The 27,858-nt window shown below is 43.9% G+C and overlaps 1 protein-coding gene across 3 annotated transcripts; it reads right to left on the bottom strand.

The window, feature by feature from the left end:
* EXOSC10 (exosome component 10) lies at positions 1-25,960 on the bottom strand. Of its 3 annotated transcripts, none has more exons than XM_077837614.1 (25): positions 25,790-25,960; positions 21,574-21,710; positions 20,933-21,056; positions 19,356-19,460; positions 18,831-18,993; positions 14,205-14,316; positions 13,807-13,882; positions 13,477-13,587; positions 12,822-12,965; positions 11,775-11,965; positions 10,739-10,895; positions 9,480-9,628; positions 8,987-9,037; positions 8,065-8,176; positions 7,205-7,255; positions 6,513-6,591; positions 6,184-6,305; positions 5,505-5,600; positions 4,709-4,783; positions 4,162-4,249; positions 2,831-2,904; positions 2,110-2,278; positions 1,544-1,605; positions 808-884; positions 1-183 (listed from the first exon to the last, which is right to left on the bottom strand). In XM_077837614.1, exons 1-25 carry the CDS (start codon positions 25,946-25,948, stop codon positions 153-155), a joined length of 2,715 nt encoding a protein of 904 aa, XP_077693740.1. In that variant the 5' UTR covers positions 25,949-25,960; the 3' UTR covers positions 1-152. The 3 variants fall into 3 exon arrangements, with proteins under 3 accessions (XP_077693740.1, XP_077693739.1, XP_077693741.1); XM_077837613.1 differs by lacking the exon at positions 25,790-25,960 and adding an exon at positions 25,243-25,563; XM_077837615.1 differs by lacking the exon at positions 25,790-25,960 and adding an exon at positions 25,022-25,216.
* Positions 25,961-27,858: the final 1,898 nt, after the last annotated feature.

Below are 27,858 nucleotides of genomic sequence, written 5' to 3'. Positions count from 1 at the left end.
TTAAAATTGGTTTTCCCCTTTGGAAAAAGCGTTTTAATTATTTTTAAAAGATTTCTGTACAAAAAACTGCAGCAGTGATTGATATTTGCCCTTCCACAGCTTGACAGAGACTTTTTGTTCATTGGCAGTTCCCACAGGATCTCTTACAAACACTATCTTTTTGGCCAGCTGTGCCTGGAGCCCCTGCAAAAACAGTTACAGAAAGAATTTAAAATAGCTTTGGTTCGAAGTTCACTCGCGATTTAAAGCCTATGAAATGTTTGCAAGGCTGTATTGAGAGGTGGTGAAACAACCTCTCGCGCTATCCCCACCTCAACAGAGAATCAAAGTAATGTTGCTCTTCTGCAGCTACAGGGGATTTATGGGCCACAATGCTGCCCCCCTCTGTCCACCTCTCCCAGAAGAGTTATGCCTGGGAACGGCAAACTAAGTATCTTGGGAATTAGCCTCTACGGAATTCTCACATGAGCCGACACCATTGCTTTCCTTTCTAACTTGCTGGTTAGACGTGTGCTCCCTCCACACAGCCTGACCTTTGGTCCAGGGCTGCATCTCCTATAAGGCTAGCACCACTGTGAGCTCAGGATTTCAGACCCTCTGCTATGGTTGTCTTTATTCACATTAATCTTGGACTAGATTTCTCTGAGGCTGATGTCAATGGACACCTGTAGGTGTTGTGCAGCTCTCATGCTAAGCATGTCCAGATACTGCTGTGTGGACTAGTATAATAATGGCTTTGCCTATGACTCCAGGGGACTTGAGTGGGGAACACTCCATCACTTTGCAGAGAACCGTTCAACTACATACCGATCACTTTTCCCAGCCAGGTAGGACATGCTTTTATTTCCAGCTGGGTGTTGAAGTTTGTTGGCTCCAGAGAATTTCTATATGAAAGGAAAAATGACCCAACAAAATATATTTCACGTGATACTTCTACTTGTCTCCAACCCTGTCTTGTCCACCATACCTTCAAGGAACACTTTTTGCTCATTTAAGTTGTGAGTTTTGGAGTACAACATATTCTCTCATTCACCTGAAATGAGCATTCCTGACCAGGAGCTTCTGCTTGACATTTCTGTCTACAGATTCCATTGAGATTAAATTTCTACAATTTGAGAGGTTAGTAGAGAGGGATCCTGAACAGGACCTATCCCCTTTTCTTCTCTCTGATTCATCCCCACCACTGGGCTTCACTTTATTCTGCATCTCATCTCTCTCTCTCTCTGTGGAACAAGTCTGGACTGGCATTGAAGTAGCTGCACAGGAAGCTGCATTTCCCACAGTGTCACACGTAAACTGATTACCTGTTAAACTCTACACATAGTTTTAATGATCTGAAAGAGAAGCTTGTGGGTACCATCTGCACATCAGTCAGAGTGGCAGGAGGAGGATGCACATTGGAAGAGGGCTTGTAACAAGCCTTATGGATTAGTGATTGAAAGTCTCATCTCAGCATCAAGTGGCTATTAGGGGAGGTTTGGCATGTCTAGGGCCACCTCGTATCACCTTTATTTCTGTTCCTCATTTCCGAGTGTTCCCTTACCTTGCCTGTGTGGGCCTGCTTGGCTGGATCAAACTGGGATGACTGCTTGGATTTGCCGTTTCCTGAGACAGACACGGAGTGGAGAATAATTGCTATTAGAAAGGTTCTTTTAAATGAACAGTAAATTCACACCAATAGCAAGTGCTCTTTGGCTGTAATGAAATATACAGCGCTGTCTTTCCCTCACTATGAAACAGAGTGTACTGCTGAGGAGAGAATAAGCTTTTAAATGGATCCTCATTACACCTGATTCAAGTCTCTCCTATTTTCTACTGTTGCAGGGTTTAATGAAATACATTACTCTATTGTGCAAGAAAAGGAGCCACTGCCTTTGGTAATTCCAAGAACATTTCAACTGGTTTTCTAATTACATGGATGGATGGTGAGCAATCCACTTCACCAGGCTGATTCCTTTAAATCGTTCCCAATTCTTCCATTAGTACAGGGCAAAGACATTACTGTTTGGACATCACAGAGCTCTACGAACCCACACAGCCTTTCCATGGCTCAGCCAGGCAATAGTCTCCACAGCCTGCAGCCTCGTAGGTGCGGAGTCCAGTTCTTACCAGTGAACACTTTGAAGTCAGACTTGCTGTAATCAAAGGGGGTGAACTGCTTTGGCATTTCCTGCTCCTCTGGCTGCTGGGAGGCTTTTGGCCGTTTCTTCTCTTGTTTTGGTGTCTCTGTTCCTGGTTCACTGGTGATTCTCTCCCTCTTCTTGCTGGCCTGTTCCTGCTGTAAAAGCAACACACCCCAGGAAGGAAATGCAATAACCTCTCTGCCTGGTCACACTGGGCTCAGAAGGCAGCTGCCATGGATATCATAATAGGGGTTGAGGGAAACGTTGTTTCTGTTCTGGGATCCAAGGTCTAAGCTGCCTTGCTCCCATAGCAGAGACTTCTCAGATTAGAAATCTGACAATCACAAGACTAGAGGCCTGAAGCTGTTGTTGCTCTATGTACACATTTCAGGGGGAACCGAGAAAGAGGAAGACAGAGATAAGGCAATGGCAAGTATTCTCCAGGATAGAGGAGAGTTGAAACTGGAGTAGGGCGAGGCCCAGCACAGATTCGTTGAGGTCTGAAACAAGACCTGTTGCTGTGTACAAGGTCAGAAGCACAGGAAAGATTCCATCCATAGATTCAGAGGGCCCGAGAGATGTTAAGTGCCCTGGATTGAGGGCAGAGAGTTTATATTTGTGAAGGCTAAAGGGGTAGCTTTAGAGATACTTGTTTTGTCCTACTCTGAAACCTGTTTTGTCCTTCACACTCAAACATTTTTACATACCACAGCTTGCTGACGGACTGAGACAATATTTTCTGCTGTTGCTTTGCACTCCTTCTGCACCTGTTCACGAGCGGCTGTGGAACGAACAAAACAGCGCATGAGATTCACCCAAGAGACATGCAAAATCGCTCTCAAGAAAGAATGAGGAGCTTGCTTTGCAATGGCAATCCTCTTACCCCAAATGCCACATATAGACAATCTTCATGATGTGAACCTCATTCATCAGAAAACTCTTGACCTAAAAAGGGGTCATGTCCCCCAGACTATGATAGGACAGGACCATACCATATCTAGATTATGGGGAAGCCATCTGGCCAATTCCTCAGTAGTCTGTTGGGTGGTGGGGAATGGTTTATTTCAACTCTCACTCCACCCTAGCTCTCTCTAGCCACCTCTTCCTGAAACACTCCCACCTGCTGAATAATTGAGGTCATCAATCAGCAAACTAAGGCATCCTGCAGGGTTGACTCCCTAGAAAAGGTTTTGGGTAACCCCAAGACGACTGACTAATCACTGTTCTGACAAAGTCTTATTCCTCAGGTAGAGAAGGTGCTTAACAAAAATGTAAAGAGTTAAGGGTTTTTTGGTAATAGCTGTGCAGATTAACGTGCCAGCCTTTAAAAACTGGATACCTGCATTCTTTGTGGCAGGGGTTACAGAGGAAGTGAATTTAGAGAATTCAGCCTGGAATACATACAGTTAAGCACTATTTGCAGTCTCTGGTCAGTGAATGGCTAATACACAAACAACAGGGATACTGCACGTTAGCACAGAAACACACTGGGAGAGCTCTGCGTGTGGAAGTTTCAAAGCACTAGTCTACAGTGGGCCTTGTTCTACTGACTATATCAGTCCCTCAGTTTCAAACAGCAGTATGTTTTAGCCCATTACAAATATACAAGGATCAGACAGAGGAAAGTGGTGGCCTGCCATGCTGAAAGGAGACTTTCTAGTTAAAACCTATGGGTTATGATGATGGTAGTTTTAATGGAAGTACTCTGAACTACCAAGCAATCAGATCTGCATCTGATTTCCAGTCCTGATCTTTTGCTCCCTGTAAAGGTAAGGAGTCCTATGGGTGTACTGCTGGTAAGGAAGGAAGGGAGAGGAAGACCTCACGTCATTCACTGCAAACCACTCAAATCAGCTAAAATTGGTTTGACTGGCTCTGAAAGGACTCTTGCTCAGAGTGTCTTGGTTGAAAAGGCTGTAGTTAAGATGCAGGGCCTGGATAGTGGTGTTACAGGGAAAGGGACATTCAGGGGTTTGGAAGATCCACCTTCCTCCCCCAGCCCTCTCCTCAGTCTCAGTCCAAAAAATGTGGGTGTTACCTCTCTGCTGTACTGCTTTCTTTTTGGCTTCTTCTTTTGCCTCCTTCTGCAGTTGTGCCTGACTCACCAACTTCCACCGATTGCTGATCTACATCAAAAGAAAATTAGCCAGGATCACTCACTGTGAAGTCAGACAGAATGGGGGAGGAGTTTACAGACCTGCACCAGCATTCATTTTGGACTACAGAACACCAAATTTGACTACACTGGAGATGACTTTTTTTATTTTGTAGAGAGTCTTGAGCCACATGAATTAGCACCAAAGGATCCAGGCCAGGTATGGTGTCTCCTTTTAATTCAATGTTTTGCAATGTGGGAGATATGAGTGGGCATTTCCCTTGTTCTTTGGAGAAAAGGAATGCTATAGAAGTCTGAAAATGTCTCCCCTTTTCTGAGATGAAAGGGAAGCAAAACGGAAAAAAATAAATCCAAGTAATCTTATGCCCCTCAGAAACTTCCAAAAGAAACCCGGAATTCATTTGTTGTCACCTGGTTCTTTCACAAGGAGCTGAGCAGTTTTCAGAAAATTTGGCCAGTAGACACTCACTTCATAAATTTTTGATGATGGGTCAAACTTTGCTGATTGTGAGATGTGGGCAGGGTTCTGTTCTGAAGGCAGATACTAGAAAAAGGAAAAGAAAAATGTCTTTAAAACACAGCATGCTACAGGGTGCAGACAGCATAAATTACAGTGGAAGTCACAGACAGCTGAGATGCACACTTAGTAGGTGCTAACTGAAAAAAAGGTCAAATTTAACATCAATCCTACGGAAAGTTAATGGTTCAAAAGAACGTCAGCTCACCCCTGTCCAAAATTACAAAACTTGAGGCCAATAGAAATATTTCTATTAAAAGTAAATCCAATGGGAACACTTTTTGATAACATTATCCTCCAGTTTGCAAGTCCAAACACACTGATAAAATACATTTTAGGACATGGCAAACCAGAAATGAAATAGATTCAAAACCAAGAGCGAACCAACTAGTTTATTTTCATCTTCAAGCTGAGAGATGTAAAATACAGTCAAAGATGAAAAACTAGATGTAAAAAATGGTTTTAATTAAAGGTATCTAACAGAAGTTAAGAGTTTTAAAAAACATGATTTTTTTAACCTGTTGAAGTGCCTCCCTAACATCCATTTCTGTACAAGTTTCAAAACCAAATCCCATGGTTTTCCTTGCAAAATACATCTAGCATATAACCCTGTGATTCCAATAAATGAGCAGTAGCTGTCATGCTAGGCTCTACTAACCCTGCCTTGTGAAAATTCCTGCTCTTATGGGACCTACTATATTGCTCAGTTTACCAGCTGCCATTACAAAATATATACAGTGCCTTTTACCATTCTGAACGGATTTTCAAAGGACTCCATTATGCGTTGAGCCTTCTGCTGTGCTACTGTTAAGTTCTTCTCATTCCCTTCATCCACATCAGGCTCCTTAAGGAATGCAGAAAAACCATTAGCATATAAAATACATAAGTTACATACAGACTGTATATAGAGAATAGCTCCAGCATTGTTTGGAACACATGATGTGTGACCTGAGGCTTTTAAGGGCTAGTAGGGTTAGTAAAAGCCAAAAGACATTTACGACATCCCCTAGTGCCAAAGCTGATACATCATCAACTAGGCTTTGCTTACTTGTGTGTGGGCGGGTGGGGAGGAGAGAGATGGAGGGAAGTGAGATAGGGAACTGAGGCAGTGCTGAATTTTACTTCTCTACTTGACAAGCCCAGAAAGTTCTGTTCTGTAACAGTACCCATTTCACATCTGCTGCTTGTTTTAGTAGTAGGTGAATTTTCAGTTGTATTTCTGGGCTCCTCGGCTTATCGCCATATCATTTCCTAATTCACCTAAAGGCCCAGTAAGGGCAGTGACTCTGGAACTGTAAGAAGAGCTAATCCACTTGCCAGCTTCCTACTTGCTGAACACCTGACAGGGAGCACAGCAGTATCTCCATGAATATCCTATTCCTCTGCAGCTACCCTAAGGCCAACCCCTTCATATTACTGGAGCTTACACTGAATATACTGATGGTTGCAGTAGCAACAAGACATGTGGAATTAGGTAATACCCTTGTGCTGTCCATCTCCCCATCGCTGTCCGAAAAGAGGCTCCCACATTCCAGAACTGGTGCCGGTTCTGCAGAGAAAGGAAAAAGTTTCTGGTTTTGAACATTCCATTCCTACTGGATTTGTGTTCTGCTATGATCTCCCTGGCTCCACAAATGAGCTTCCACTGAAGGTGATATGCTTATTTTAAGGTGTCAAAGAAAAAAAAAAAAAAACTACTTGAATTTTTTCCATATTAGCAGAAGTCAGAGGCTGTCTCCCATCCTTCCCAAATTACCTAAGGCTGAGAGGTTCTGAATATCATCCAGAGGAACACGAGAATTGTCATGAGGTCCAAACAAATGATTCTCCAGCCTCTGCAAACAAATTCAAATTACATATGTGATCAATACAGAACCTTGCTCCGAGATGTTTTAGGGGAATTTACAGAATGGAAAATGACAAGCTAATCACAATTAAAATGTATGGGTGATATTCTAAGGCTAAGTATTTCTAATATAGCTCATCTGCAATTGCACAGTGAATCTGACTCCAAACGGATGGCTGTGCAAATGGCTACTGGCTAGCAAGAATGCTTTACTTCGTAGACACAAGGTAGATAACTGGGACAGCTGTAGTAATTCATCTGAAATGTTCCTTCTTAAAAATCAGTCAATACAGATTATAACAAACATACACAAAACTTTGTCCAGCAACTGTAGTGGTTACTGATGGAAGACTTATTTACTATAGTCTTGTTTGGAGCTTTTAAAATATTGACTCATGACTGGTACTTTTACAAGCATTATAGCACAAGGATAAAACTGGGTTAACAGAGGGACATGTTTGTCAAATGGAAAAAAAACTAGTTAGTGGACTAGTTAGAATAAAATTACAGTCTTCATGCTTCAAGATACGGACCTCTGCTATGGCAGTTTCTACGAGTTTAGGGTTTAACACATTAGCATGCCAAGCAGATACAGATAGTACCTCTGGGTTGGGCAGAGACCCTTTCTTCTTCACCGTGGTTGCAGTTTCAGACTAAGAGGAGAAAAAAATAAATAAGAGAATTACTAATGGTTAACTTTGAAGCATCTAGCTGAGCAGACACAAGCTTCCTCTTATCAATATTTTCAATGCAGCTAGCAGAAGAACAGTTCTACATTTCCCTCCCAGGGGTGTGTGTCTGTGTGAGGATAGGTAAAATTACGAAGCTGTTCACATAGCAGGGCTGTTTGTGCTCACGAATGGCTTAATTTCACTGTAGGAGGATGCACTCCATTGTAGTAACAGCAGAAGTGTGCTGACCTATATTAAACCTCATTCCAAGCCTCTAGGTTGCGTGTTTGTTTCTGCTTTGCCAGTTGTGTGGGATTTGTCACTGGTGATTTCTTATGTGCATCCAACAAGCTCTTATTCCCTTTGTAGGTAAATGTGATGTGTGTATAAAGGCAGAATAGGGTTATACCCAGAAACCTCGAAGTTGATTGCTTTGCTCAATAGTGAATATTTCTACCTGGTTACTCCTCAAGTTCCCTTAAGGGCCTGAACTGCTTTGAAGTCTGCAGTGAGATTTCATTACGGGGGTAGGAAGAAATGCCTACAGGCAGTGCTTCTGTCTGTATTATAGCATACTGTGCAGTACTCAGGCTTCAAAGTGAGGTTACTGTCTCACACGCAAACGGCAACCCCGGCAGCAGTCTTGTACTATAGCCTTGCATGTAGACTATTTCTAGATTTTAATACTTATGAGATCAACAGGAACCTCTGGAGGACAAGGTGCAAGAGATATTCCACAATAAGTCCACATCTTTTGGGTTTTGTTGTGTGTTGGTAGAAGATCTTTGTACCTTGAGCAGAGGCATCTCTCGGGCCTGTTGGATGAGGAGATGCATTTCGTTGATCTGTTGGCGGACTAGTGGTGGGATCGGGTTGCAACAAGCAATGATGCCCTGGGGTTCTCTAAAGACATAACGAAAAAAACCAGTTTGCTGTATTCTCAGCTGATAAATCAAACATCCACATGCAAAGAAGAGTCAACCACATGTAATCAGACGCCCTTGCTTCACTGAATAAGGCAAATCAGATTAGCCATCACTGTTTATCCAGTACAACTACAAATGTGTCCGTACTACGTTTGGGCACATAAGGAAAGCCCATTAGCTCAGCACCCCCGTGTTCTTTCTGCATCCAGCTTTAATTTCTCTCCTTATCCAATATATATTTTTCTTATAGCAGGAGTGTAAAGGGTTTTGAAATCACAGATGCAGTTTTATGTGGGATGGAAAATACCAAGTCCTCCAAAAAAATCTTATTTACAGGAGAATGTCGTGGGTGACATGAGAGTGGTCTGGCACCTACACATTTTCCTTTGAAAACTAAATCAATACCTAGGTGTTAGTGAAATTAATCTCCTCCTAGCGTACTGGTGGAGAGCTCAAAAAGAAGGGAGATGCAATGACTGGCAGCAGTGAGCCCACGTTTTGCATTAGTAGGCTGTGTATTCCTGACAAAGACACATGTATAAAGATATCTGGCTTATGCTAGAAGAGCTTAGCATCTTAATTCTTCTGTGCACTGAATTTCTCTGCTCTGAAGAACTAAAGGTAAAAGCAATGCTAATTACTGGGAGCAACAAGCTAACTGCAGAAGTAAGTAAAACAAACACACACGTAAGAGGATAGCCCATCTGGCTGATGGACCTGGGATCAACTTGGAGGACAAGGAAATGACATTCAGAGTTGTACAAAAACAGACGGCACGAATACATACTTGGGCAGCTCCTCTGCTATCTTCAGTAGCATATGGTTTGGTAGCACATACCTGCAACATAAAGAGCAGGAGCACTGATATCATGGTAATTGTGTTAATGTTAATCAAACCTGTTCAAAGAGAAATTTCATGCGGGGATGACGACCCCATGTATCATTCTGCACCGGACCCAAGTTCTTAAGCATTGGGGTCAGTTAAGGAGAAATAAATCAGGACTGATCTAGAAAATCATCGAGGCAACCCCCCCACCAATGTGATTTCTGATCTGAGATGTAGGGGGTCAGAGGAACAGATGGGAGGAAGTGGTGCCACTGAAGTACTGCGCCTTTCACTGGACAGTGTCTTAGATACACAGGAAGCACCCAAATCAACCCCTCTCAGCAGACCCAGTGTTTCTTTCAACGAGCTGTACCGCTCTGCAGAGATCCATTCAACGAGCTGTATTGCTCCGCAGAGATCCATTTCAAACTGTGTCTAATGAACGACTTCCTACCCTGTACTCTCATCCTCTTGACGTGCCATCTTGTCCCTCCAGGCAAATAGCAATTTAAAAGCTGTTAGCTGCTGTGTGTTGAGATGCTTTTTCTGCCTCCTGTAGAGCTCAAGGTAGGAGTCCTCTGAGAAGACGGGTTTGATGTATTTCTGAACAGGAAGAATTAGAGAGATTGGGGATCAATATCAAACAGAGTCATGTACTGATTCCCTTGGGCACTTCCCAGGCTGTGTTCTCTCTGGCACAGAGAATTAAGCACACAAGAGAGGACTGGATGGTTTGCAACAGCAGCTCAGGAATTCAGGACTGAGGAACCCCTTGAGGGTTTTACCTTAAGCATGTGGGGCTGACAACTGTTTCTGTTTTAGTTCCAGCCACACTCATTTTTTCATTTTAATTTGAATACACGAGGCAAGAAAGTTTCCAAGTCCAAGAGCAGCCACAGACATACCAGATCTTTAAGTCTTGGTAGATTAGAAAACCACCCACCCCTTGGTCTCACTATGACAAATATACACTGCCAAGTGAAAACTAAAGTTACAGTGTGCTCCAATATCTCAGGCTTTTATTAGGGATATCCAAAGAAATGTGAGTAAATATCGACTCACTTGAAAAGTTTCAGCCTTAACACCTGCAGGTTGATGTGGACCAGCAGCAGCGGTTTTGAAGACAACAAAAAGGTCTAGGATATCTAGAGCAGGGGTTCTCAACCTCTCTTTCTGAGACACCTCCCCTCCCCTCCCCCCCAATATGGCCCACTTGTCCACGATAAACTCCACGGCCCACTTGTCCACGATAACTGGTTTTCTGCACAAAAAAGCCAGGGCTGGCATTAGGGGGTAGCAAGCAGGGCAATTGCCTGGGCCCCCCGGGAAGCTACTTTGCTCAGGCTTTGGCTTCAGCCCCGGATGTTGGTTCTCAGGGTCCCAGGCTTCAGCCCCATGCTTCGGCTTTCTGCCCTGGACCCTAGCAAGTCTAACACTGGCCTTGATTGGCGGACCCCCTGAAACCTGCGTGTGGCCCCCCCAGGGGGCCCTGGAGCCCTGGTTGAGAACCACTGATCTAGAGGTCCCTTAGCTAGTGGAAAAGCCCACACTAGGTGGGAATGGGGAGAGAGTAAGCCTATTTCCAGATATACATACTGAAAATTAGGGATTCTGCCAGAAGGTAGGGAATGGGCCAGGCACACCTTTGGGTGCTTCCAATCCTAGACAGTCTGTATTCTGACTCAGATAATTGGTCCCCAGGTGAAGATTTACCTTCAGGCAGATGTCCCTGCTGCGCTGCCAGACCACCTGCAGCTGAGTGGGCTGCCCGTTTCCTCTTTCCCACAGTGCCTCTCTCACTTTATCATAAATGTAGAGCAGGTAGTGAGTGTCGTCTCGGGCATACTGGATCATTTCCTCTGGCAAAGGGCTGGAAGCAGAGAACTATCACTGTTGCACAAATGCGTTTTAGTAGCCCATCCATCATCCTTGCAGTGCCCTCTGCCACAGCACGTAAAGATAGGCTACATCTAGGTCCACCCCCAAGAACAAATCCAGGATTCCTCTCACCAGAATCTCATTTGTGGGCACCATTACGATGATTTTCTCCATCTGACCTCGTCTATATCTGGGAGACCAGGATCCCCAGGGGAGCCACTCAATCAGATGGCAGGGGTACCTAGTATAGTAATGTGGCTACCACTGTGTGCCTGCACAGCCTACGTACCACACCTGGGCTCTTTGTGGGCCGGGGAGATGGCGCTGCAGAGATCGCTCTCAAACTCAGTCCCTGTACTCATTTACACAGCATTTTTGTCTGGGAGTTAGAATTTTTTAGTGGTGCATCTGTTACAACAGAACTACACCTTTACAATGCTAGGCTGAGCAATGCAGAGAAGGTGGCAGCTTTTGTCGTAACACTACCCTGTAGTCATGCTCTGTTCCTATTGTGTTAAGTCAGCTTCCAAATGTCTTTTGTGTCACTGATTTTAAAAAACCAGATATATTACAGCATTTGGAGAGAGCTTAGTGCTCAACAAAGTAAGGGGCTGAAACAGACAGCCAAGCACAGCGTACCCGTAGGCAGGTGCTGTGCATACTAATTCCACAAATCTGCTAATGCATTTCAGCTCTGTTTTGAAGCCCGTCCCTTTTATTCCAGTTCACCACCACAGTATTAACCAAAAATCCCAGTGAGCTATGTGGTTGCGGGTAGGTTGAGAAGTGAAACGGTCCCCCATTAACATGCAAACAAGTCCCAAATTTGATTCTTAACTCTAACGCCAACATGTCAGGATAAAACTTTTACCGAATCCTCCAGTCAGCCAGCTGATACTGCTTGTCAGTTTCCACATGGCAATAGAGTTTTAGCAAGTGATCCAGGGAGTGCCTGCCAAGGTTGAGGAGACGGGCAGCCTGGTGAGTATCAAACATGTTCACTAAGTACAGACCAAAATCTTTCTGTAGCCACTCCACATCTGAGTCGGCACCATGAAGGACCTGCAAGGCAACACAATCAAATGCATCAGAAACAAGAATATGAGATGGTAGAATAGCACTTGGGACGAGAGGATAACCAATTCCTTTTAGGGACCTGAAGCGTTGAAGAACCAGAATTAGAAAGTTATGTTTCTAAACCAAGACCTCTTTCCTGGCCTTTCTCCTTTCACTGCTAGTGGCATAACAGCAAGTACTTGGTTTCACCCAGACCATGTTTCCACACTCAGCCCTCTCAAAAGAGAACTGGTAGACTACTGAAAATTTATTTCTCCCCTCCCAAAATATATTGTAAAACTCAAGAGCTTTGGAGCTGAGAAGATGCCAGCTAACTGTTCAGTCACATTGTTTATAGTGCTCCCCATCCATTCCCTCCTGTGTTTACACATTTTTATCTAGTGGGCAAGGTCTTTGGGACAGGGACCTTGTCTTCATACTTGTCAGTAAAGCACTTACAATCAACTACAACCAAAATGGTACCTGGTCTGTGTTCAGCACAGTCTGATGGATACAGTCCTGCCTAATACCTCCTGATGGGTGGTCAGATTCATTTTTGGGCCATTGCCAACTAAGCAGTGCTCACTCTCACAACAGTGACTTAGATGTTACTAGCATCTTATCATGGCCTGAGGTCATACAGGCTGATTCAGTGCTCACTGAAGTCAAGGGGAATCTTTCCAATGATTTCAATGGGTATTGGATCAGGCCCATACCGTGGCTTTCCCACTTGTCCCAACCCTTCCCCGGAAGCAGGGAGTGGCCAGGGCAGGAGGATAAAGCATGCTTTCAGACAGACAGAGTTAAGCCAAAATTAAGTTCACCAGGTGTAATTCTGAATAGGTTGGAAGCGTCTACTGACCTTTACAATAGCAGGGTCCGTGAAGGCCTCATTCAGAATGTACATGTCACTACGTAGCTCCAGGGTGTCAATAATGAAATCTTCCATCCGGGTGGAAATCTGCATCAGACATGTCAAGCCCAGGAAACTCCTGTAGGAATGGTGCTATCAGACAAAGGACAGAAGTTAACTCAGAGCCCCTGCAGGAGTGGTACTATGAAACACAGAATAACCAAAGGCAGAGGAAAAGATGACAATAAAAGAAGGAAGGGTTCCTCTAGGCAAAAGTTAATGACATGAACAGATTTCAGGCCTTTGCAATCATTGCTACTGTCTTAATACGTCATCCAAATTAATTTTGAAATTGGTCCTTTCCATGGATCTCAACATAACCCAGAGGATCATAGGAAAAATTCAAAACAGACTAAATTCAATATAAATCTTATTACAATAGAATAAAGTTTGAGAAATTAAAATGACAGCCAAAATCCCATACAGGATAATAAAATGTAGCAGCCTTCCCACATCAGACCTGGGACATATTACCTAACTCAACATAAAAAGGATATGGTACACAAAGCAAAAGATGATGAAAACTAGAAGAAGAATACTATAATATGACCTGCTGAGTGCTAACTCAACATACGTAATTTAAAACAAAGAGCAACATACTCACCTCCAAATCCACAGCAAATTCTTTGCATCTTACAAGCTTTTCATTCAGTTCTACCAACTCATCCAAAGTGGAGATAAAATGGCAGGGTGCGTCCTCAACAGGCCTGTACATCTGACAAAGCAAGTTATTAGATACCCTCTTGTGGGGACATAGTGCTCTCCTCCCACAATATCCAAAAGTTTCTGAATTAAACACTGCTATCACAGCTGTAACTGCTCCCCCCCCCCCCTCAATTGTAACTAGGCTACAAGCAGGGCCTACCACAAACTGATCATCATCTACTTCAACATTTTTTCTAGATTTGATTACTAATTTAATCTGGGCACTAACCTGGAGTTGTGGTTTCTTGAGAGTTTCATCTGGTGGAACAAAGTGTTCCAGTTCATATTGGTAAGGGTGAGCAAACCTGCGCAAATAACAAAAAAGAAATATGCATCATTCCAATCAACTTCACTGAGCCAAAGGAAGTAGTTACCGAGAGATAGCACCGCAATTTGCCTAGTATTGACCAGAAATCCTAGCACAGGGCAGATTTGTTATGCCTAGGTATAAAAAATTATGAACATATATGGAAGCAGCTACAAGTGAAGCAGCATGCATGTGCATAGACACAGAGAAGAACCACATGAGGTGCTGCATGTGACAGGTACATACATAAAGAGACTGCATACAAAATGCATATAAATCTATTGTATTTCCAGCACCCTGTTGCTGATTTAATTTCTTACATGTCTTGTTCAGTCTGCTGAGTTCTCTGTTGATGGAGGAAATCTGCCAGAGCAGCTGGTACATCCAAGTCCTCAGGACGCTCCTTTCGCTCCTGCCTGCTTTTTGCAAGTGCTGAATGACCAAGATGGAAAAATTAGACAAAGCTGTACAAATAATGTGTATTCCTAACTCAAGTTTCTCTCCCCAATGCCTAACCTAAAACCCATTAAGTACTATAAAACCCTGAACACTCCTGGCCTACTGCTTTTAAATACAAGATTTCTATCTGTGCCTCATTTTATGACTCAGTAGGAGGTATAACAAGGACAAATGTCACCCCGCAAAGATTAAGTAAGATGAGCAATACTCTGCCAGACCTCTGCTGAAGAGGTGGTAATAGAACAAGAAATTTTCAAAATTTAAATCACATGGCGTGAGCATCCCAAAGATGAATAATTCTGGCTGCCAAACACTGCTCTGCAATGGAAAGGCAACTAGCAGCTCTACCTCCATTATATGTGCTATTAGAAAGTGATGAAATATAATAAAACAAAAGTCAAATCAACTGTTAGTAGCTAGAACTGCAACTGCATTTTAATGGAAAAATGCTGATTCAACTACAACAGAATGACAGATCACAAAGACTTGGGATGTTATCGGGGGTGGGGGTCTGAGAACTACTGAAGCTTTTGGTTGCCTTGTGTCAACTATTTGGCTAAGGAAGCCAAAGAAAAGAAGCTCACATCTAATCTTTTTTTCACTATACTAATAAAAAATCCCATTATTTCTTCTAAGCTCAACTGCATTTATGCAGGACCTGGTACTTCTTGACATCAGTAAGAGCCTGATCCCTGATTTTAGCGGGAGCAGGATTAGCTGCAAAATACATTCTGTGTTACATGTGCATCCACAGCAAGACATTTTATATAGACTTGACTGTAATAAGATCATCATCATCATAATGGCATGCCGACTACTTCCAAAGGGTTTTAGTCTCCTGAGGTACACATTTTTAAGATTCAATGATTTCTTTTGGCTTGTGAGGGATGGTTTCTGTTTGAATTCCATTATAAAAATAATAAGTAGGGCTGTCGATTAATTGCATTTAACTCATGCGATTAACTCAAAAAAATTAATCCCGATGAATCGCAGTTTTAATCGCACTGTTAAACAATAGAATACTAATTGAAATGTATTAAATATTTTAGATGTTTTTCTACATTTTCATATATATTGTATTTGGTGTTGTAATTTAAACCAAAGTGTATATTATTATTATTATTATTATAATTTTTACTGTGAAAATATTTGTAAACAAAAGAAATAGTATTTTTCAATTCACCACATACAAGTACTGTAGTGCAATCTCTTTGTTGTGAAAAGTTTCAGAGTAACAGCCGTGTTAGTCTGTCTTTGCAAAAAGAAAAGGAGTACTTGTGGCACCTTAGAGACTCACCAATTTATTTGAGCATGAGCTTTCGTGAGCTACAGCTCATTTCATCGGATGCATACCGTGGAAACTGCTTTCTCCCCCCCCCCCTCCCCCCGGGAACACACACATATAAACTCACTCTCCTGCTGGCAATAGCTCATCCAAACTGACCACTCTCCAAGTTTAAATCCAAGTTTAACTAGAACGTCTGGGGGGGGGGGGGGGGGGGTAGGAAAAAGCAAGGGGAAATAGGCTACCTTGCATAATGACTTAGCCACTCCCAGTCTCTATTTAAGCCTAAATTAATAGTATCCAATTTGCAAATGAATTCCAATTCAGCAGTTTCTCGCTGGAGTCTGGATTTGAAGTTTTTTTATTGTTATTGTTGGTGAGTATTTGCTTCAGGTTGCGGGGCTGTCTGTAGGCAAGGACTGGCCTGTCTCCCAAGATTTGTGAGAGTGTTGGGTCATCCTTTAGGATAGGTTGTAGATCCTTAATAATGCGTTGGAGGGGTTTTAGTTGGGGGCTGAAGGTGATGGCTAAACTAAAACCCCTCCAACGCATTATTAAGGATCTACAACCTATCCTAAAGGATGACCCAACACTCTCACAAATCTTGGGAGACAGGCCAGTCCTTGCCTACAGACAGCCCCGCAACCTGAAGCAAATACTCACCAACAACCACATACCACACAACAGAACAACTAACCCAGGAACTTATCCTTGCAACAAAGCCCGTTGCCAATTGTGCCCACATATCTATTCAGGGGACACCATCACAGGGCCTAATAACATCAGCCACACTATCAGAGGCTCGTTCACCTGCACATCCACCAATGTGATTTATGCTATCATGTGCCAGCAGTGCCCCTCTGCCATGTACATTGGTCAAACTGGACAGTCTCTACGTAAAAGAATAAATGGACACAAATCAGATGTCAAGAATTATAACATTCATAAACCAGTCGGAGAACACTTCAATCTCTCTGGTCACGCAATCACAGACATGAAGGTCGCTATCTTAAAACAAAAAAACTTCAAATCCAGACTCCAGCGAGAAACTGCTGAATTGGAATTCATTTGCAAATTGGATACTATTAATTTAGGCTTAAATAGAGACTGGGAGTGGCTAAGTCATTATGCAAGGTAGCCTATTTCCTCTTGTTTTTTCCTACCCCCCCCCCAGATGTTCTGGTTTAACTTGGATTTAAACTTGGAGAGTGGTCAGTTTGGATGAGCTATTACCAGCAGGAGAGTGAGTTTGTGTGTGTATGGGGGTGGGTTTTTGGAGGGGGGTGAGGGAGTGAGAGAACCTGGAATTGTGCAGGAAATGGCCTAACTTCATTATCATGCACATTGTGTAAAGAGTTGTCACTTTGGATGGGCTATCACCAGCAGGAGAGTGAATTTGTGTGGGGGGGTGGAGGGTGAGAAAACCTGGATTTGTGCTGGAAATGGCCTAACCTGACGATTACTTTAGATAAGCTATTACCAGCAGGACAGTGGGGTGGGAGAAGGTATTGTTTCATATTCTCTGTGTATATATAAAGTCTGCTGCAGTTTCCACGGTATGCATCTGATGAAGTGAGCTGTGGCTCACGAAAGCTCATGCTCAAATAAATTGGTTAGCCTCTAAGGTGCCACAAGTACTCCTTTTCTTATTGTGAAGAGAGTGGTCACTTTGGATGGGCTATTACCAGCAGGAGAGTGAGTTTGTGTGGGGGGGGGGGGGGCGGAGGGTGAGAAAACCTGGATTTGTGCTGGAAATGGCCCAACTTGATGATCACTTTAGATAAGCTATTACCAGCAGGACAGTGGGGTGGGAGGGGGTATTGTTTCATGGTCTCTGTGTGTATATAATGTCTACTGCAGTTTCCACGGTATGCATCCGATGAAGTGAGCTGTAGCTCACAAAAACTCATGCTCAAATAAATTGGTTAGTCTCTAAGGTGCCACAAGCACTCCTTTTCTTTTTGTTGTGAAAGTGCAACTTACAAAGGTAGACTTTTTGGTACATAACTGCACTCAAAACCAAAACAATGTAACACTTCAATGCCTACAAGTCCACTCAGTTCTACTTCTTGTTCAGCCAGTCGCTAAATCAAGTAAGCTTGTTTACATTTACAGGAGATAATGCCGCCTTCTTCTTATTTACATCACCAGAAAGCGAGAACAGGCATTTGCATGGCACTTCTGTAGCTGACACTGCAAGGTATTTACGTGACAGTTATGCTAAACATTCGTATACCCCTTCGTGCTTCGGCCACCATTCCAGAGGACATGCTTCCATGCTGATGACACTCATTAAAAAAAAAAAAAAGTGTTAGTTAAATTTGTGACAGGGGAGAATTGTATGTCCCCTGCTCTGTTTTACCTGCATTCTGCCATATATTTTGTGTTATAGCAGTCTCCGATGGTGAACCAGCACATGTTCATTTTAAGAACACTTTCACTACAGATTTGACAAAACGCAAAGAAAGTACCAATGTGAGATTTCTAGAGATAGCTACTGTACTCGACCCAAGGTTTAAGAATCTGAAGTGCCTTTCAAAATCAGAGGGATGAGGTGTGGAGCATGCTTTCAGAAATTTAAAAGAGCAATACATCGATGCAGAAACTACAGAGCCCGAACCACCAAAAAAGAAAATCAACCTTCTGCTGGTGACATCTGACTCAGAGGATGAAAATGAACATGTGTCGGTCCGCACTGCTTTGTACTGTTATTGAGCAGAACCCGTTTGAACAAGAAATAGGACTGAATGCACTTGCAGGCTCTAAAATTTTAGATTGTTTTATTTTTGAATGCAGTTTTTTTATATATAATTCTACATTTGTATGTTCAACTTTCATGATAAAGAGACTACACTATAGTACTTGTATTAGGTGAATTGAAAAACAATATTTCTTTTTTTTTTTTACAGTGCAAATACTTGTAATCAAAAATAAATGTAAAGTGAGCACTGTATACTTTGTATTCTGTTGTAATTGAAATCAATACATTTGAAAATGTAGAAAACATCCAAAAATATGTAAATAAATGGAATTCTATTATTGTTTAGCAGGGCGATTAATCGTAATTTTTTAAATTGCCCGATTAATCGTGATTAATTTTTTAAATCACTTGACAGCCCTAATAATACCACCACCTAGCTCAGATTATTATTATTATATGCTACCCAAAGCAAATGAAGCCCTCTCGCCCTGGCCTTCTTACCTTCAGGCAGTGGTTTCAGAGCGTTGGGTTTGACAAAAAGCTTAGGTACAAAGGGAGTGTTGGAATTGTCAATCTTCTCTCGAAATCTGAGCTGTGGTCGAGTGATATTCTTGGCATGTAGCAATCGGAAGGTTTCAGACTTTGTTCTGTGGGATTCTCCACTCTGTTTAAAAAACACATATGAATGGATTTTGAGGTAGACTATTAAGACTTTCCCTATATGCATTTGAATATTAAACTCCAGAAACAGTAACGAAAAACTCCCCTGAAATTAAGAGCACAATATCTAAGGTCCATACAACAGCATCTAAATAAGGTGCCCTGAATTCAGGTTAGAGAGAGATCTGTGTGCATGAAATCTATAGCAGAAACCCAGGGATCCTGAATCTGGAGTAAAGGAAGAAGAAGCACAACCAGAAATCTAAAAGGATTTTGGGTTACTGAATGCCCAACCACCATCACTACAACTCAAGCCTAAGCAAAAAGCTCAAGTTAATTAAAATCAGCTGACTGTAGAAGTCTCACCTTACGGTTCCAGCTGGAAACTATTGTCTTTGGGAGCTGCATCCCTGCAGGGAGGATAGGCTGCTGGTTCTTGTTCACTCCTGCTGCTTCATCCAGTAAAATACCCTGAAATTCGGGAAAAGAAGCTTAAGCAAAACTGTATGAAACATCCTGTACTTGGCAGTCTAGCCTGACTGAAAGGAGAGAAATATGCAGCTGCTTCCATGCTCATCAACTCTGAATTTTGTAAAGGGAAAGAGTGGCCAAAGGCTAGGTATGAAATTCTAATGTTAAGGATTAGGAGAAGCAATTGCCAAGGAATCAAAGGAGAGTTTCTTCAGAGATATTCATGTGCAGATCATCCTAGTCCTACACTCTCCTCTTACATCTTATCCTCCACTCTGCCCAGTTTTGAGATGGGCCAGTACAGAGTTAGTCTTGCGTCTAATTTGCTTGGCACAGCATGATAAGTAACCAAGGCCATAAGAGCATTATGGCACCATCTAGAGGCCCCAACTGAGATCAGGGACATATGCTAGGCACAGTACAGGGAAATAGTAAGACAGTCCCTGATCCAAAGAGCTGACAGTCTAAATAGACAAAGGTTTGGAAGGAAAGCTGAAGCCCAGAGAGGTGATGTGACTTGAGCAAGGTCACACCACAGGTCAATGGCAGAGCCAGGAACAGAACCTGGAGCTTCAGATTCTCAACTCCAGATCACATGGCCTTTCTTAGGCATGTTTCACACACACTTTGCACAATCGTAAATGACTGCATGAGGTTCCAGGCAGTAGAGAATAAAGCTATTGGAGGCTACAGCACCAAAGCCCAATGTGCCATTATTGGGGCCCTGGAAGGACTGATTTAAATGACCGGTTTAAGAGACTACTTTTGAATGTGAGTGGTACTAAGATCTCTGCTCTCAGCTGCATGTCAGTTTAATCAGCTGCCAGCCTGTTTTCTTTATGGCTGGGGTAATTATTCCATCTCCCTTGCTCTCCTGGGGTAGTACATGATACATCTGCTCTGGCACCCACACAGGCAGCCTTCTCTTCCTTGTTTGCAATGGAAACGTTTGATCGACTGTCTCTGGTTTTCAGGAACAGTTGGAGCCCTGGTTTCTATTCCTTCTGCTGTGTGACCTAGGGGAAATCATGTCACCTTTCTGTGTCTCTGCTATCTCTTCCACCTGTTGTCTATTCTATTTAGACTGCAAGCTCTTCAGCCAAGGGACAGCTTATGTGTATGTACAGCACCTAATACAATGGGTCCCTATCTCAGTTGGAGTCCTTAGGTGCTGCTGTCATACAAGTAATCATTCTCGTCTTTACAGGCTCAGTTCCAACCAACCGCTGTGACCTGAAATATAGAAAAGCGACAGACACCTCAGATAAATGGCCTCCCAATGGGCTGTAAATTTTTTTTTTAAAAAACAAGAGATACCTAAGAAATAGTGCCCATAAGGGAATAAATGTTTAAAATGAAAGAGGTCTGAGAGCGAGGAACAAAGTGTAATTGCTAAATATGTAGCAATTCCTGTAGAAAGAGTGATCTGCTGAATGGTTACAAGTGAAAAAATACAGGGAAAGTTTACTCACCACTCTTTCAAGAATTACATCATTGGAGTCAACCAGCAAATCAAATTTATCTTCCAGCTCTGTTGCTTTGCTGCGATCCTTGATGTGACTGCGACAGCCATGATACTGCATCACCTTGCTCATACTAACAAGAGAATAGTCCAGTTACTCTTTAAATGACATCAAAAGCAGGTATGCTAAAGACTGGACCTATGTATTAAGATCCTTTCTGAGCTCTGGCTACTTTAAGGTTTGCAAAATCAAATACAGACCCTTTAGATACTGTTGTAAGAGCCTTGAACATGAGAAGCTCTGAGAAAGTGCTATCCATTTCCACTGGGTCTATGGAACTTAGATTGGGCCATCTGGTTAGGAAGTCACTTTTCCATCAGCCCTCACCTGCTCAGTTCTTCATCTAAATTGTTACAGCTACTTTACAGTGGTAAATTCAATGACTCAATTTTTATCATTACCATTTAAATTTCATGTATCAGAGAAGCAGCTGACACACATTTTTAAAAATAGCTGAAATATACCTAATAAAAAAATGTTCATATATTGTTTTATTTTGAAATTTGCAAAGAAGAGAATTCTCTGCCCCTCACTCTGTTCCCTATCACTAGGTTTTCACCACTGACACAAGGAAGCCAGAATGTCCTTACCAGTGAAGCAGCCTGTCACCTTGCGTTTCACAGTATGCCCGAAATCCAGGAAAACTGCGATAGAAGTCATATTCATCTCCAGGCTGAGGGAGCCCATTAGATGCCTTAGTAGCAGCCACCACAGTGCCAAGTGCATGCTGTTAAAAAGCATCACATCATTAAAATATAATTCCACAATTTATTTTTCTGACACTGCCAGATGAGCACACAGTAATCCCATTCTTTGCATTACATTACTATTCCTAAACCAAGACACAACTAGGCCTTTTTAAACGAGAGTTTACAACCATTTCATTCTGAGTTAATGAAACTAATACTAAAAAAAAAAAGAAAAACCTTAAACTGAAGATGTTTTGGTTTAATGGAAATATTACAGGCACACTAGCTCCAACTTCAGAACTAGGAAATGCTGTCTCTCTAGGGCCATGTCCACACTATAAAATTAAGTCCACTTAACTTACATCGGCATACAGCCACAGCAGTAATTGCATCGTTTATGCGTGTCTACACTTTGCTCCTTGCATCAGTGGTGTGTGTCCTCACCAGGAACACTTGTATCGATTTTAGTGTCAGTGTGGGGCATTGTGGGAAGGTTCCTGAAAGCCAGTAACCGTCTATGCAAGTAACGTCATGTCTAGACTGACACTGCGTCGACCTAACTACATTGATTTTTGATTCTATACCGCTCATGGAGATGGAGTTGTTAAGTTGGCAGGAGCGAAATTTTAAGTGTAGACACTTCCATCGTTAGGTCGAAGCAAGGCAGCTTACATCAACCTAACTCTGTAGTGTAGACCAGGCCTACGAAAAGGTCCCTAGGTGAGGGAATGTGTAGGAATTAAGTTTGTAGTGATGGCAATACTGTGGTTTGTAAATCAGTCCGCAGAATGCTTTGTCATGCTTGAATTAACAGTCCCATATAAACGTCCATCTATATCCCAAAAATCAAGACCTAGCTGCTAAATGCATATTGAAAACTCTTCTTGCAGTAGGGAGAGCATAACAAAGGAGGCTGCCTCTCTTGCACCTACCCTGATGAAAATTTAAGAATAGAGAATCCCACCACTTCAGTTTTCAGAGTAACAGCCATGTTAGTCTGTATTCACAAAAAGAAAAGGAGTACTTGTGGCACCTTAGAGACTAACCAATTTATTTGAGCATAAGCTTTCCTGAGCTACAGCTCACTTCACCGGATGCATACTGTGGAAAGTGTAGAAAAGATGGACTACAAGCCGTAAAGAACACTATCCCTGATAATGTCACGGCTAACCTGGTGGCTGAACTTTGTGACTTTGTCCTTACCCATAACTATTTTACATTTGGGGACAATGTATACCTTCAAATCAGCGGCACTGCTATGGGTACCCGCATGGCCCCACAGTATGCCAACATTTTTATGGCCGACTTAGAACAACGCTTCCTCAGCTCTCGTTCCCTAATGCCTCTACTCTACTTGCGCTATATTGATGACATCTTCATCATCTGGACCCATGGAAAAGAAGCCCTTGAGGAATTCCACCATGATTCCAACAATTTCCATCCCACCATCAACCTCAGCCTGGTCCAGTCCACGCAAGAGATCTACTTCCTGGACGCTATAGTGCTAATAAACGATGGTCACATAAACACCACCCTATACCGGAAACCTACTTTCCGCTATTCCAACCTACATGCCTCCAGCTTTCACCCTGACCACACCACACGATCCATCGTCTACAGCCAAGCTCTGCGATACAACCGCATTTGCTCCAACCCCTCGGACAGAGACAAACACCTACAAGATCTCTATCAAGCATTCTTACAACTACAATACCCACCTGCGGAAGTGAAGAAACAGATTGATAGAGCCAGAAGAGTTCCCAGAAGTCACCTACTACAGGACAGGCCTAACAAAGAAAATAACAGAACGCCACTAGCCGTCACCTTCAGCCCCCAACTAAAACCCCTCCAACGCATTCTTAAGGATCTACAACCTATCCTGAAAGATGACCCAACACTCTCACAAATCTTGGGAGACAGGCCAGTCCTTGCCTACAGACAGCCCCCCAACCTGAAGCAAATACTCACCAACAACCACATACCACACAACAGAACCACTAGCCCAGGAACCAATCCTTGCAACAAAGCCCGTTGCCAACTGTGCCCACATATCTATTCAGGGGACACCATCACAGGGCCTAATAACATCAGCCACACTATCAGAGGCTCGTTCACCTGCACATCCACCAATGTGATATATGCCATCATGTGCCAGCAATGCCCCTCTGCCATGTACATTGGTCAAACTGGACAGTCTCTACGTAAAAGAATAAATGGACACAAATCAGATGTCAAGAATTATAACATTCATAAACCAGTTGGAGAACACTTCAATCTCTCTGGTCACGCGATTACAGACATGAAAGTTGCGATATTACAACAAAAGAACTTCAAATCCAGACTCCAGGGAGAGACTGCTGAATTGGAATTCATTTGCAAATTGGATACAATTAACTCAGGCTTGAATAGAGACTGGGAGTGGCTAAGTCATTATGCAAGGTAACCTATTTCCCCTTGTTTTTTCCGACCCCCCAGACGTTCTTGTTAAACCCGGGATTTCTGCTGGAAATGGCCCACCTTGATTATCATACACATTGTAAGGAGAGTGGTCACTTTAGATAAGCTATTACCAACAGGAGAGTGGGTTTGTGTGTGTGTGGGGGGAGAAAACCTGAATTTGTGCTGGAAATGGCCCAACTTGATCATCATACACATTGTAAGGAGAGTGATCACTTTAGATAAGCTATTAGCAGCAGGAGAGTGGGGTGGGAGGAGGTATTTTTTCATGCTTTGTGTGTATAAAAAGATCTTCTACACTTTCCACAGTATGCAGCTGATGAAGTGAGCTGTAGCTCATGAAAGCTTATGCTCAAATAAATTGGTTAGTCTCTAAGGTGCCACAAGTACTCCTTTTCTTTTCACCACTTCAGTGTTGCCAAATCTGTGGGTTTCCTCTGAATTTTTTCCCTGTTAAGACACAGATAACTAAATTTAGGGCTGCTTTCGCTACCAGGGCCCATGCATGAGCTAGTACCAGCTGTTTAGCTTCAATTTATCTCACCACCATGATTCTAGTTCTCCAGACCCCACTGCAGGGAATGCCCTAACTCATTTGAGGGGTTATGCTGACAACTTGCCAGGAATAGGAAGACTGCATGAAATTAGGAAAAAAGGAGAATGCCTCCAGTGCCCATGGAGACAACAGGTCCTAGTTTCGGGGGCAGGGAGGGGGGTAGCCATGTTAGTCTGTATCCACAAAAACAACAATGAGTCCGGTGACACCTTAAAGACTAACAGATTTATTTGGGCATAAGCTTTCGTGGGTAAAAAAGCCACTTCTTCAGATGCACGGAGTGAAAAATTACAGATGCAGGCATTATACAACGACACATGAAGAGAAGGGACTTACCTCACAAGTGGAGAGCCAGTGTTGACAGGGCCAATTTGATCAGGGTGGATGGAAATGTCCATTTAAAACGTGGCTTAATAATAATAGATGAGGAGGTGTCACTCCCAACAATAGATGAGGAGGTGTCAATTCCAGGAGAGGCAAAGCTATTTCTATACCTCTAGTTTCGGGTCCCATAGCCTACACCTCTCCATTTAACAGAGCTGAAAAGACTGACTCACTTCATGCCAACGAGATGCAGCTCGTCCCCCGACTCTCCCGGGGCGAGAGGCGTGAAAGCCTGGGCGCCCTGGCGCTGGGAGGCTGCAGTGGCGAGCTCTGGCGTCTCGTGCTGGGCGGGGGGCAGAGAGGGCGCAGGCTGCATGGGGGGGGCAGCATCCCCTCCCCCCAGCTCCAGGCGCTGGAGCAGCTGTGCCGCACCCCCACGCGGTGCCCACGCCGGCTCGCTCAAGCGCCACACATCCCATGGCGACCAGCCCTGTGCAGGAGGAGATAGGCCCAGGGTCACTGCTCCCAGGCCCCGCGGCGACAGGGGCGCGAGGCCCACACTACAACGCCCGGCATGCAACACTCCGCCTTGCTCTCGGCCACCCAAACGCCACCGCGGCGGGCCCAGAGAATGCTGGGAAATGCAGTCTCGACAGCTTCCCAGCTGAAGCCGAGGCCGCGAGCCGGAACTACAGTCCCCAGCAGGCCCCGCTGAGGGGAGGGGGCGGTGCGCCGCAGGGCACGCTGGGAGCCGTAGTCTGCGGCGGCTCCCTCACGTACCTTGACGAAGGAGTCGGCATCCCTGAACCCCGGCAGCACGGTGTCTGAGCAGCCTCCCAGCGGCTCCTCCGTGGCGCCGCTGCCGCCGCTCCCTGTCTCCATTATCTGGCCCGTCTTAACTGCTGCGCTGCGACTCCCCCCTCCGCCGGCAGCCGCCATCTTCGACACGCACCCACGTGACGCGACAGTAGCGTAGTCTCGCGCGATAACGCAATCGCAGGGAAGGCGGAAGTGCTGCAAGACGCATGCGCACGGGTTGAGAGCCGGCGGGCCCCATAACGTTCTGGGTCTTTCCTTCTTTTTACCTCAGAGAGGCCGAGCGAGCGGAGCGGGGGGCTTTGCGTGTCCGCCTTACGGGCCCGGAGCTTCCCGCACGGCTGCCGGCGGCGTGCTCTGGGGGTGCTCATCCCAGCCCTGACCGCCCCCCCGTCCCCCAACCCCCCTTTCAACCTCAGCCCCCCTCTCGCCCTGGGCCACAGTCTGCCGCTGTCCCTGGGAGAGGGGCAATCTTCCTGCCAAGGTCCCGGGCCCCCTAGCTGCAGCCGACGGGCTGTCCCGCCAACCCCCTGCCCTGCAAGGCCCCCGCCCTCGCTGCAGTAGGGCAAGGGGCCTGAGCCCACCCGCCTCAGCCCTCCAGCCAGGGGCTTGAGGGCAGGTGGGGAGAGGTTATTCGCTCTCTGCTAGCCCTTGGGCTTGCTGTAGCATTAGATTAAGCCACGTTTTAAATGGACATTTCCTTGGAAAGCCTCGTCTAATTTTGACTAGACTACAGCCCGAGGTAACAAGGGTCACCATTGATAGCTAGCTTTGAGTTTGTTCTACACCCGTTCAGGGATTAGCGGCCTAAATTTCCATCTGCCAGCAGATGGAGACGACAGCTCAAGTTTATATACGCAAACCTGTAGGATGGGTAGGCAACCTATGGCACATTTCCAGGGGCCCTCACACTGCCCGTGTCCTGGCCAGCAGTCCAGGGGACTCTGCATTTTAAATTTAATTTTAAATGAAGCGTCTTAAACATTTTAAAAACCTTATTTACTTCACATACAACAATAGTTTAGTTATATGTTAAAGACTTATAGAAAGAGACCTTCTAAAAACGTTAATGTATTATTGGCACACAAAATCTTAAATTAGAGTGAATAAATTAAGCCTCAGCACACCACTTCTGAAAGGTTGCCGACCCCTGCTGTAGGAGAACATTTCAACCTTCCTGGACACACAACAGCAGATTTAAAGGTAGCCATCCTGCAGCAAAAAAACGTCAGGACCAGACTTCAAAGAGAAACTGCTGAGCTTCAGTTCATTTGCAAATTTGACACCATCAGCTCAGGATTAAACAAAGACTGCGAATGGCTCGCCAACTACAAAAGCAGTTTCTTCACCCTTGGTGTTCACACCTCAGCTGCTAGAAGAGGGCCTCATCCTCCCTGATTGAACTAACCTCGTTATCCATAGCCTGATTCTCGCTTGCATATTTATACCTGCCTCTGGAAATTTCCACTACATGCATCCAACGAAGTGGGTATTCACCCATGAAAGCTTTTGCTCCAATACGTCTGTTAGTCTACAAAGTGCCACAGGTCTCTTTGCTGCTATGCCTCCACCAGCATACAATCGTGGGGAGTTGATTATTTCAAAGCAGGAATAATCAAAATCAAAACAGGTAAAACCTTTTTTCTCATATCCCTGTCCAGATGCTTTGGATTTCCTATATGTTTGAGTGGCAGCCGTGTTAGTATCAGCAGAAAGAGCGAGGAGGACTTGTGGCACCTTAGAGATGAACAAATTTGTTTGAGCATAAGCTTTTGTGGGCTAAAGCCCATTTCATCAGATGCATGCAGTGGAAAATACAGTAGGAATATATATATATATATATATATATGCATACACACACAGAGAACATGAAAAATGGGGCTTGCCATACCAACTCTTAACGAGACCAATCAATTAAGGTGGGCTATTATCAGTAGAAGAAAAAAAACTTTTGTAGTGATAATCAGGATAATACGTTTCTGTGGCCTGTGGTTATACAGGAGGCAAAATGATGATAATGGGCCCTTCTAACC

The sequence above is a fragment of the Eretmochelys imbricata genome, chromosome 18 (assembly GCF_965152235.1).
Source record: "Eretmochelys imbricata isolate rEreImb1 chromosome 18, rEreImb1.hap1, whole genome shotgun sequence".
In the NCBI taxonomy this organism is placed as follows: domain Eukaryota; kingdom Metazoa; phylum Chordata; order Testudines; family Cheloniidae; genus Eretmochelys; species Eretmochelys imbricata.
Note: the sequence above shows the minus strand (reverse complement) of the source record. Positions and strands in the feature narration are given on the sequence as shown.

Coding starts and splice junctions, on each gene's coding strand:
- EXOSC10 (XM_077837613.1), bottom strand. CDS start 25,488: ATGGGATGTGTGGCGCTTGAGCGAGCCGGCGTGGGCACCGCGTGGGGG. Junction 14,317..18,830: donor TCTGAAACCACTGCCTGAAG/GTAAGAAGGCCA, acceptor TTGGTCATTCAG/CACTTGCAAAAAGCAGGCAG. Junction 1,606..2,109: donor TGACTTCAAAGTGTTCACTG/GTAAGAACTGGA, acceptor TGTCTGTCTCAG/GAAACGGCAAATCCAAGCAG.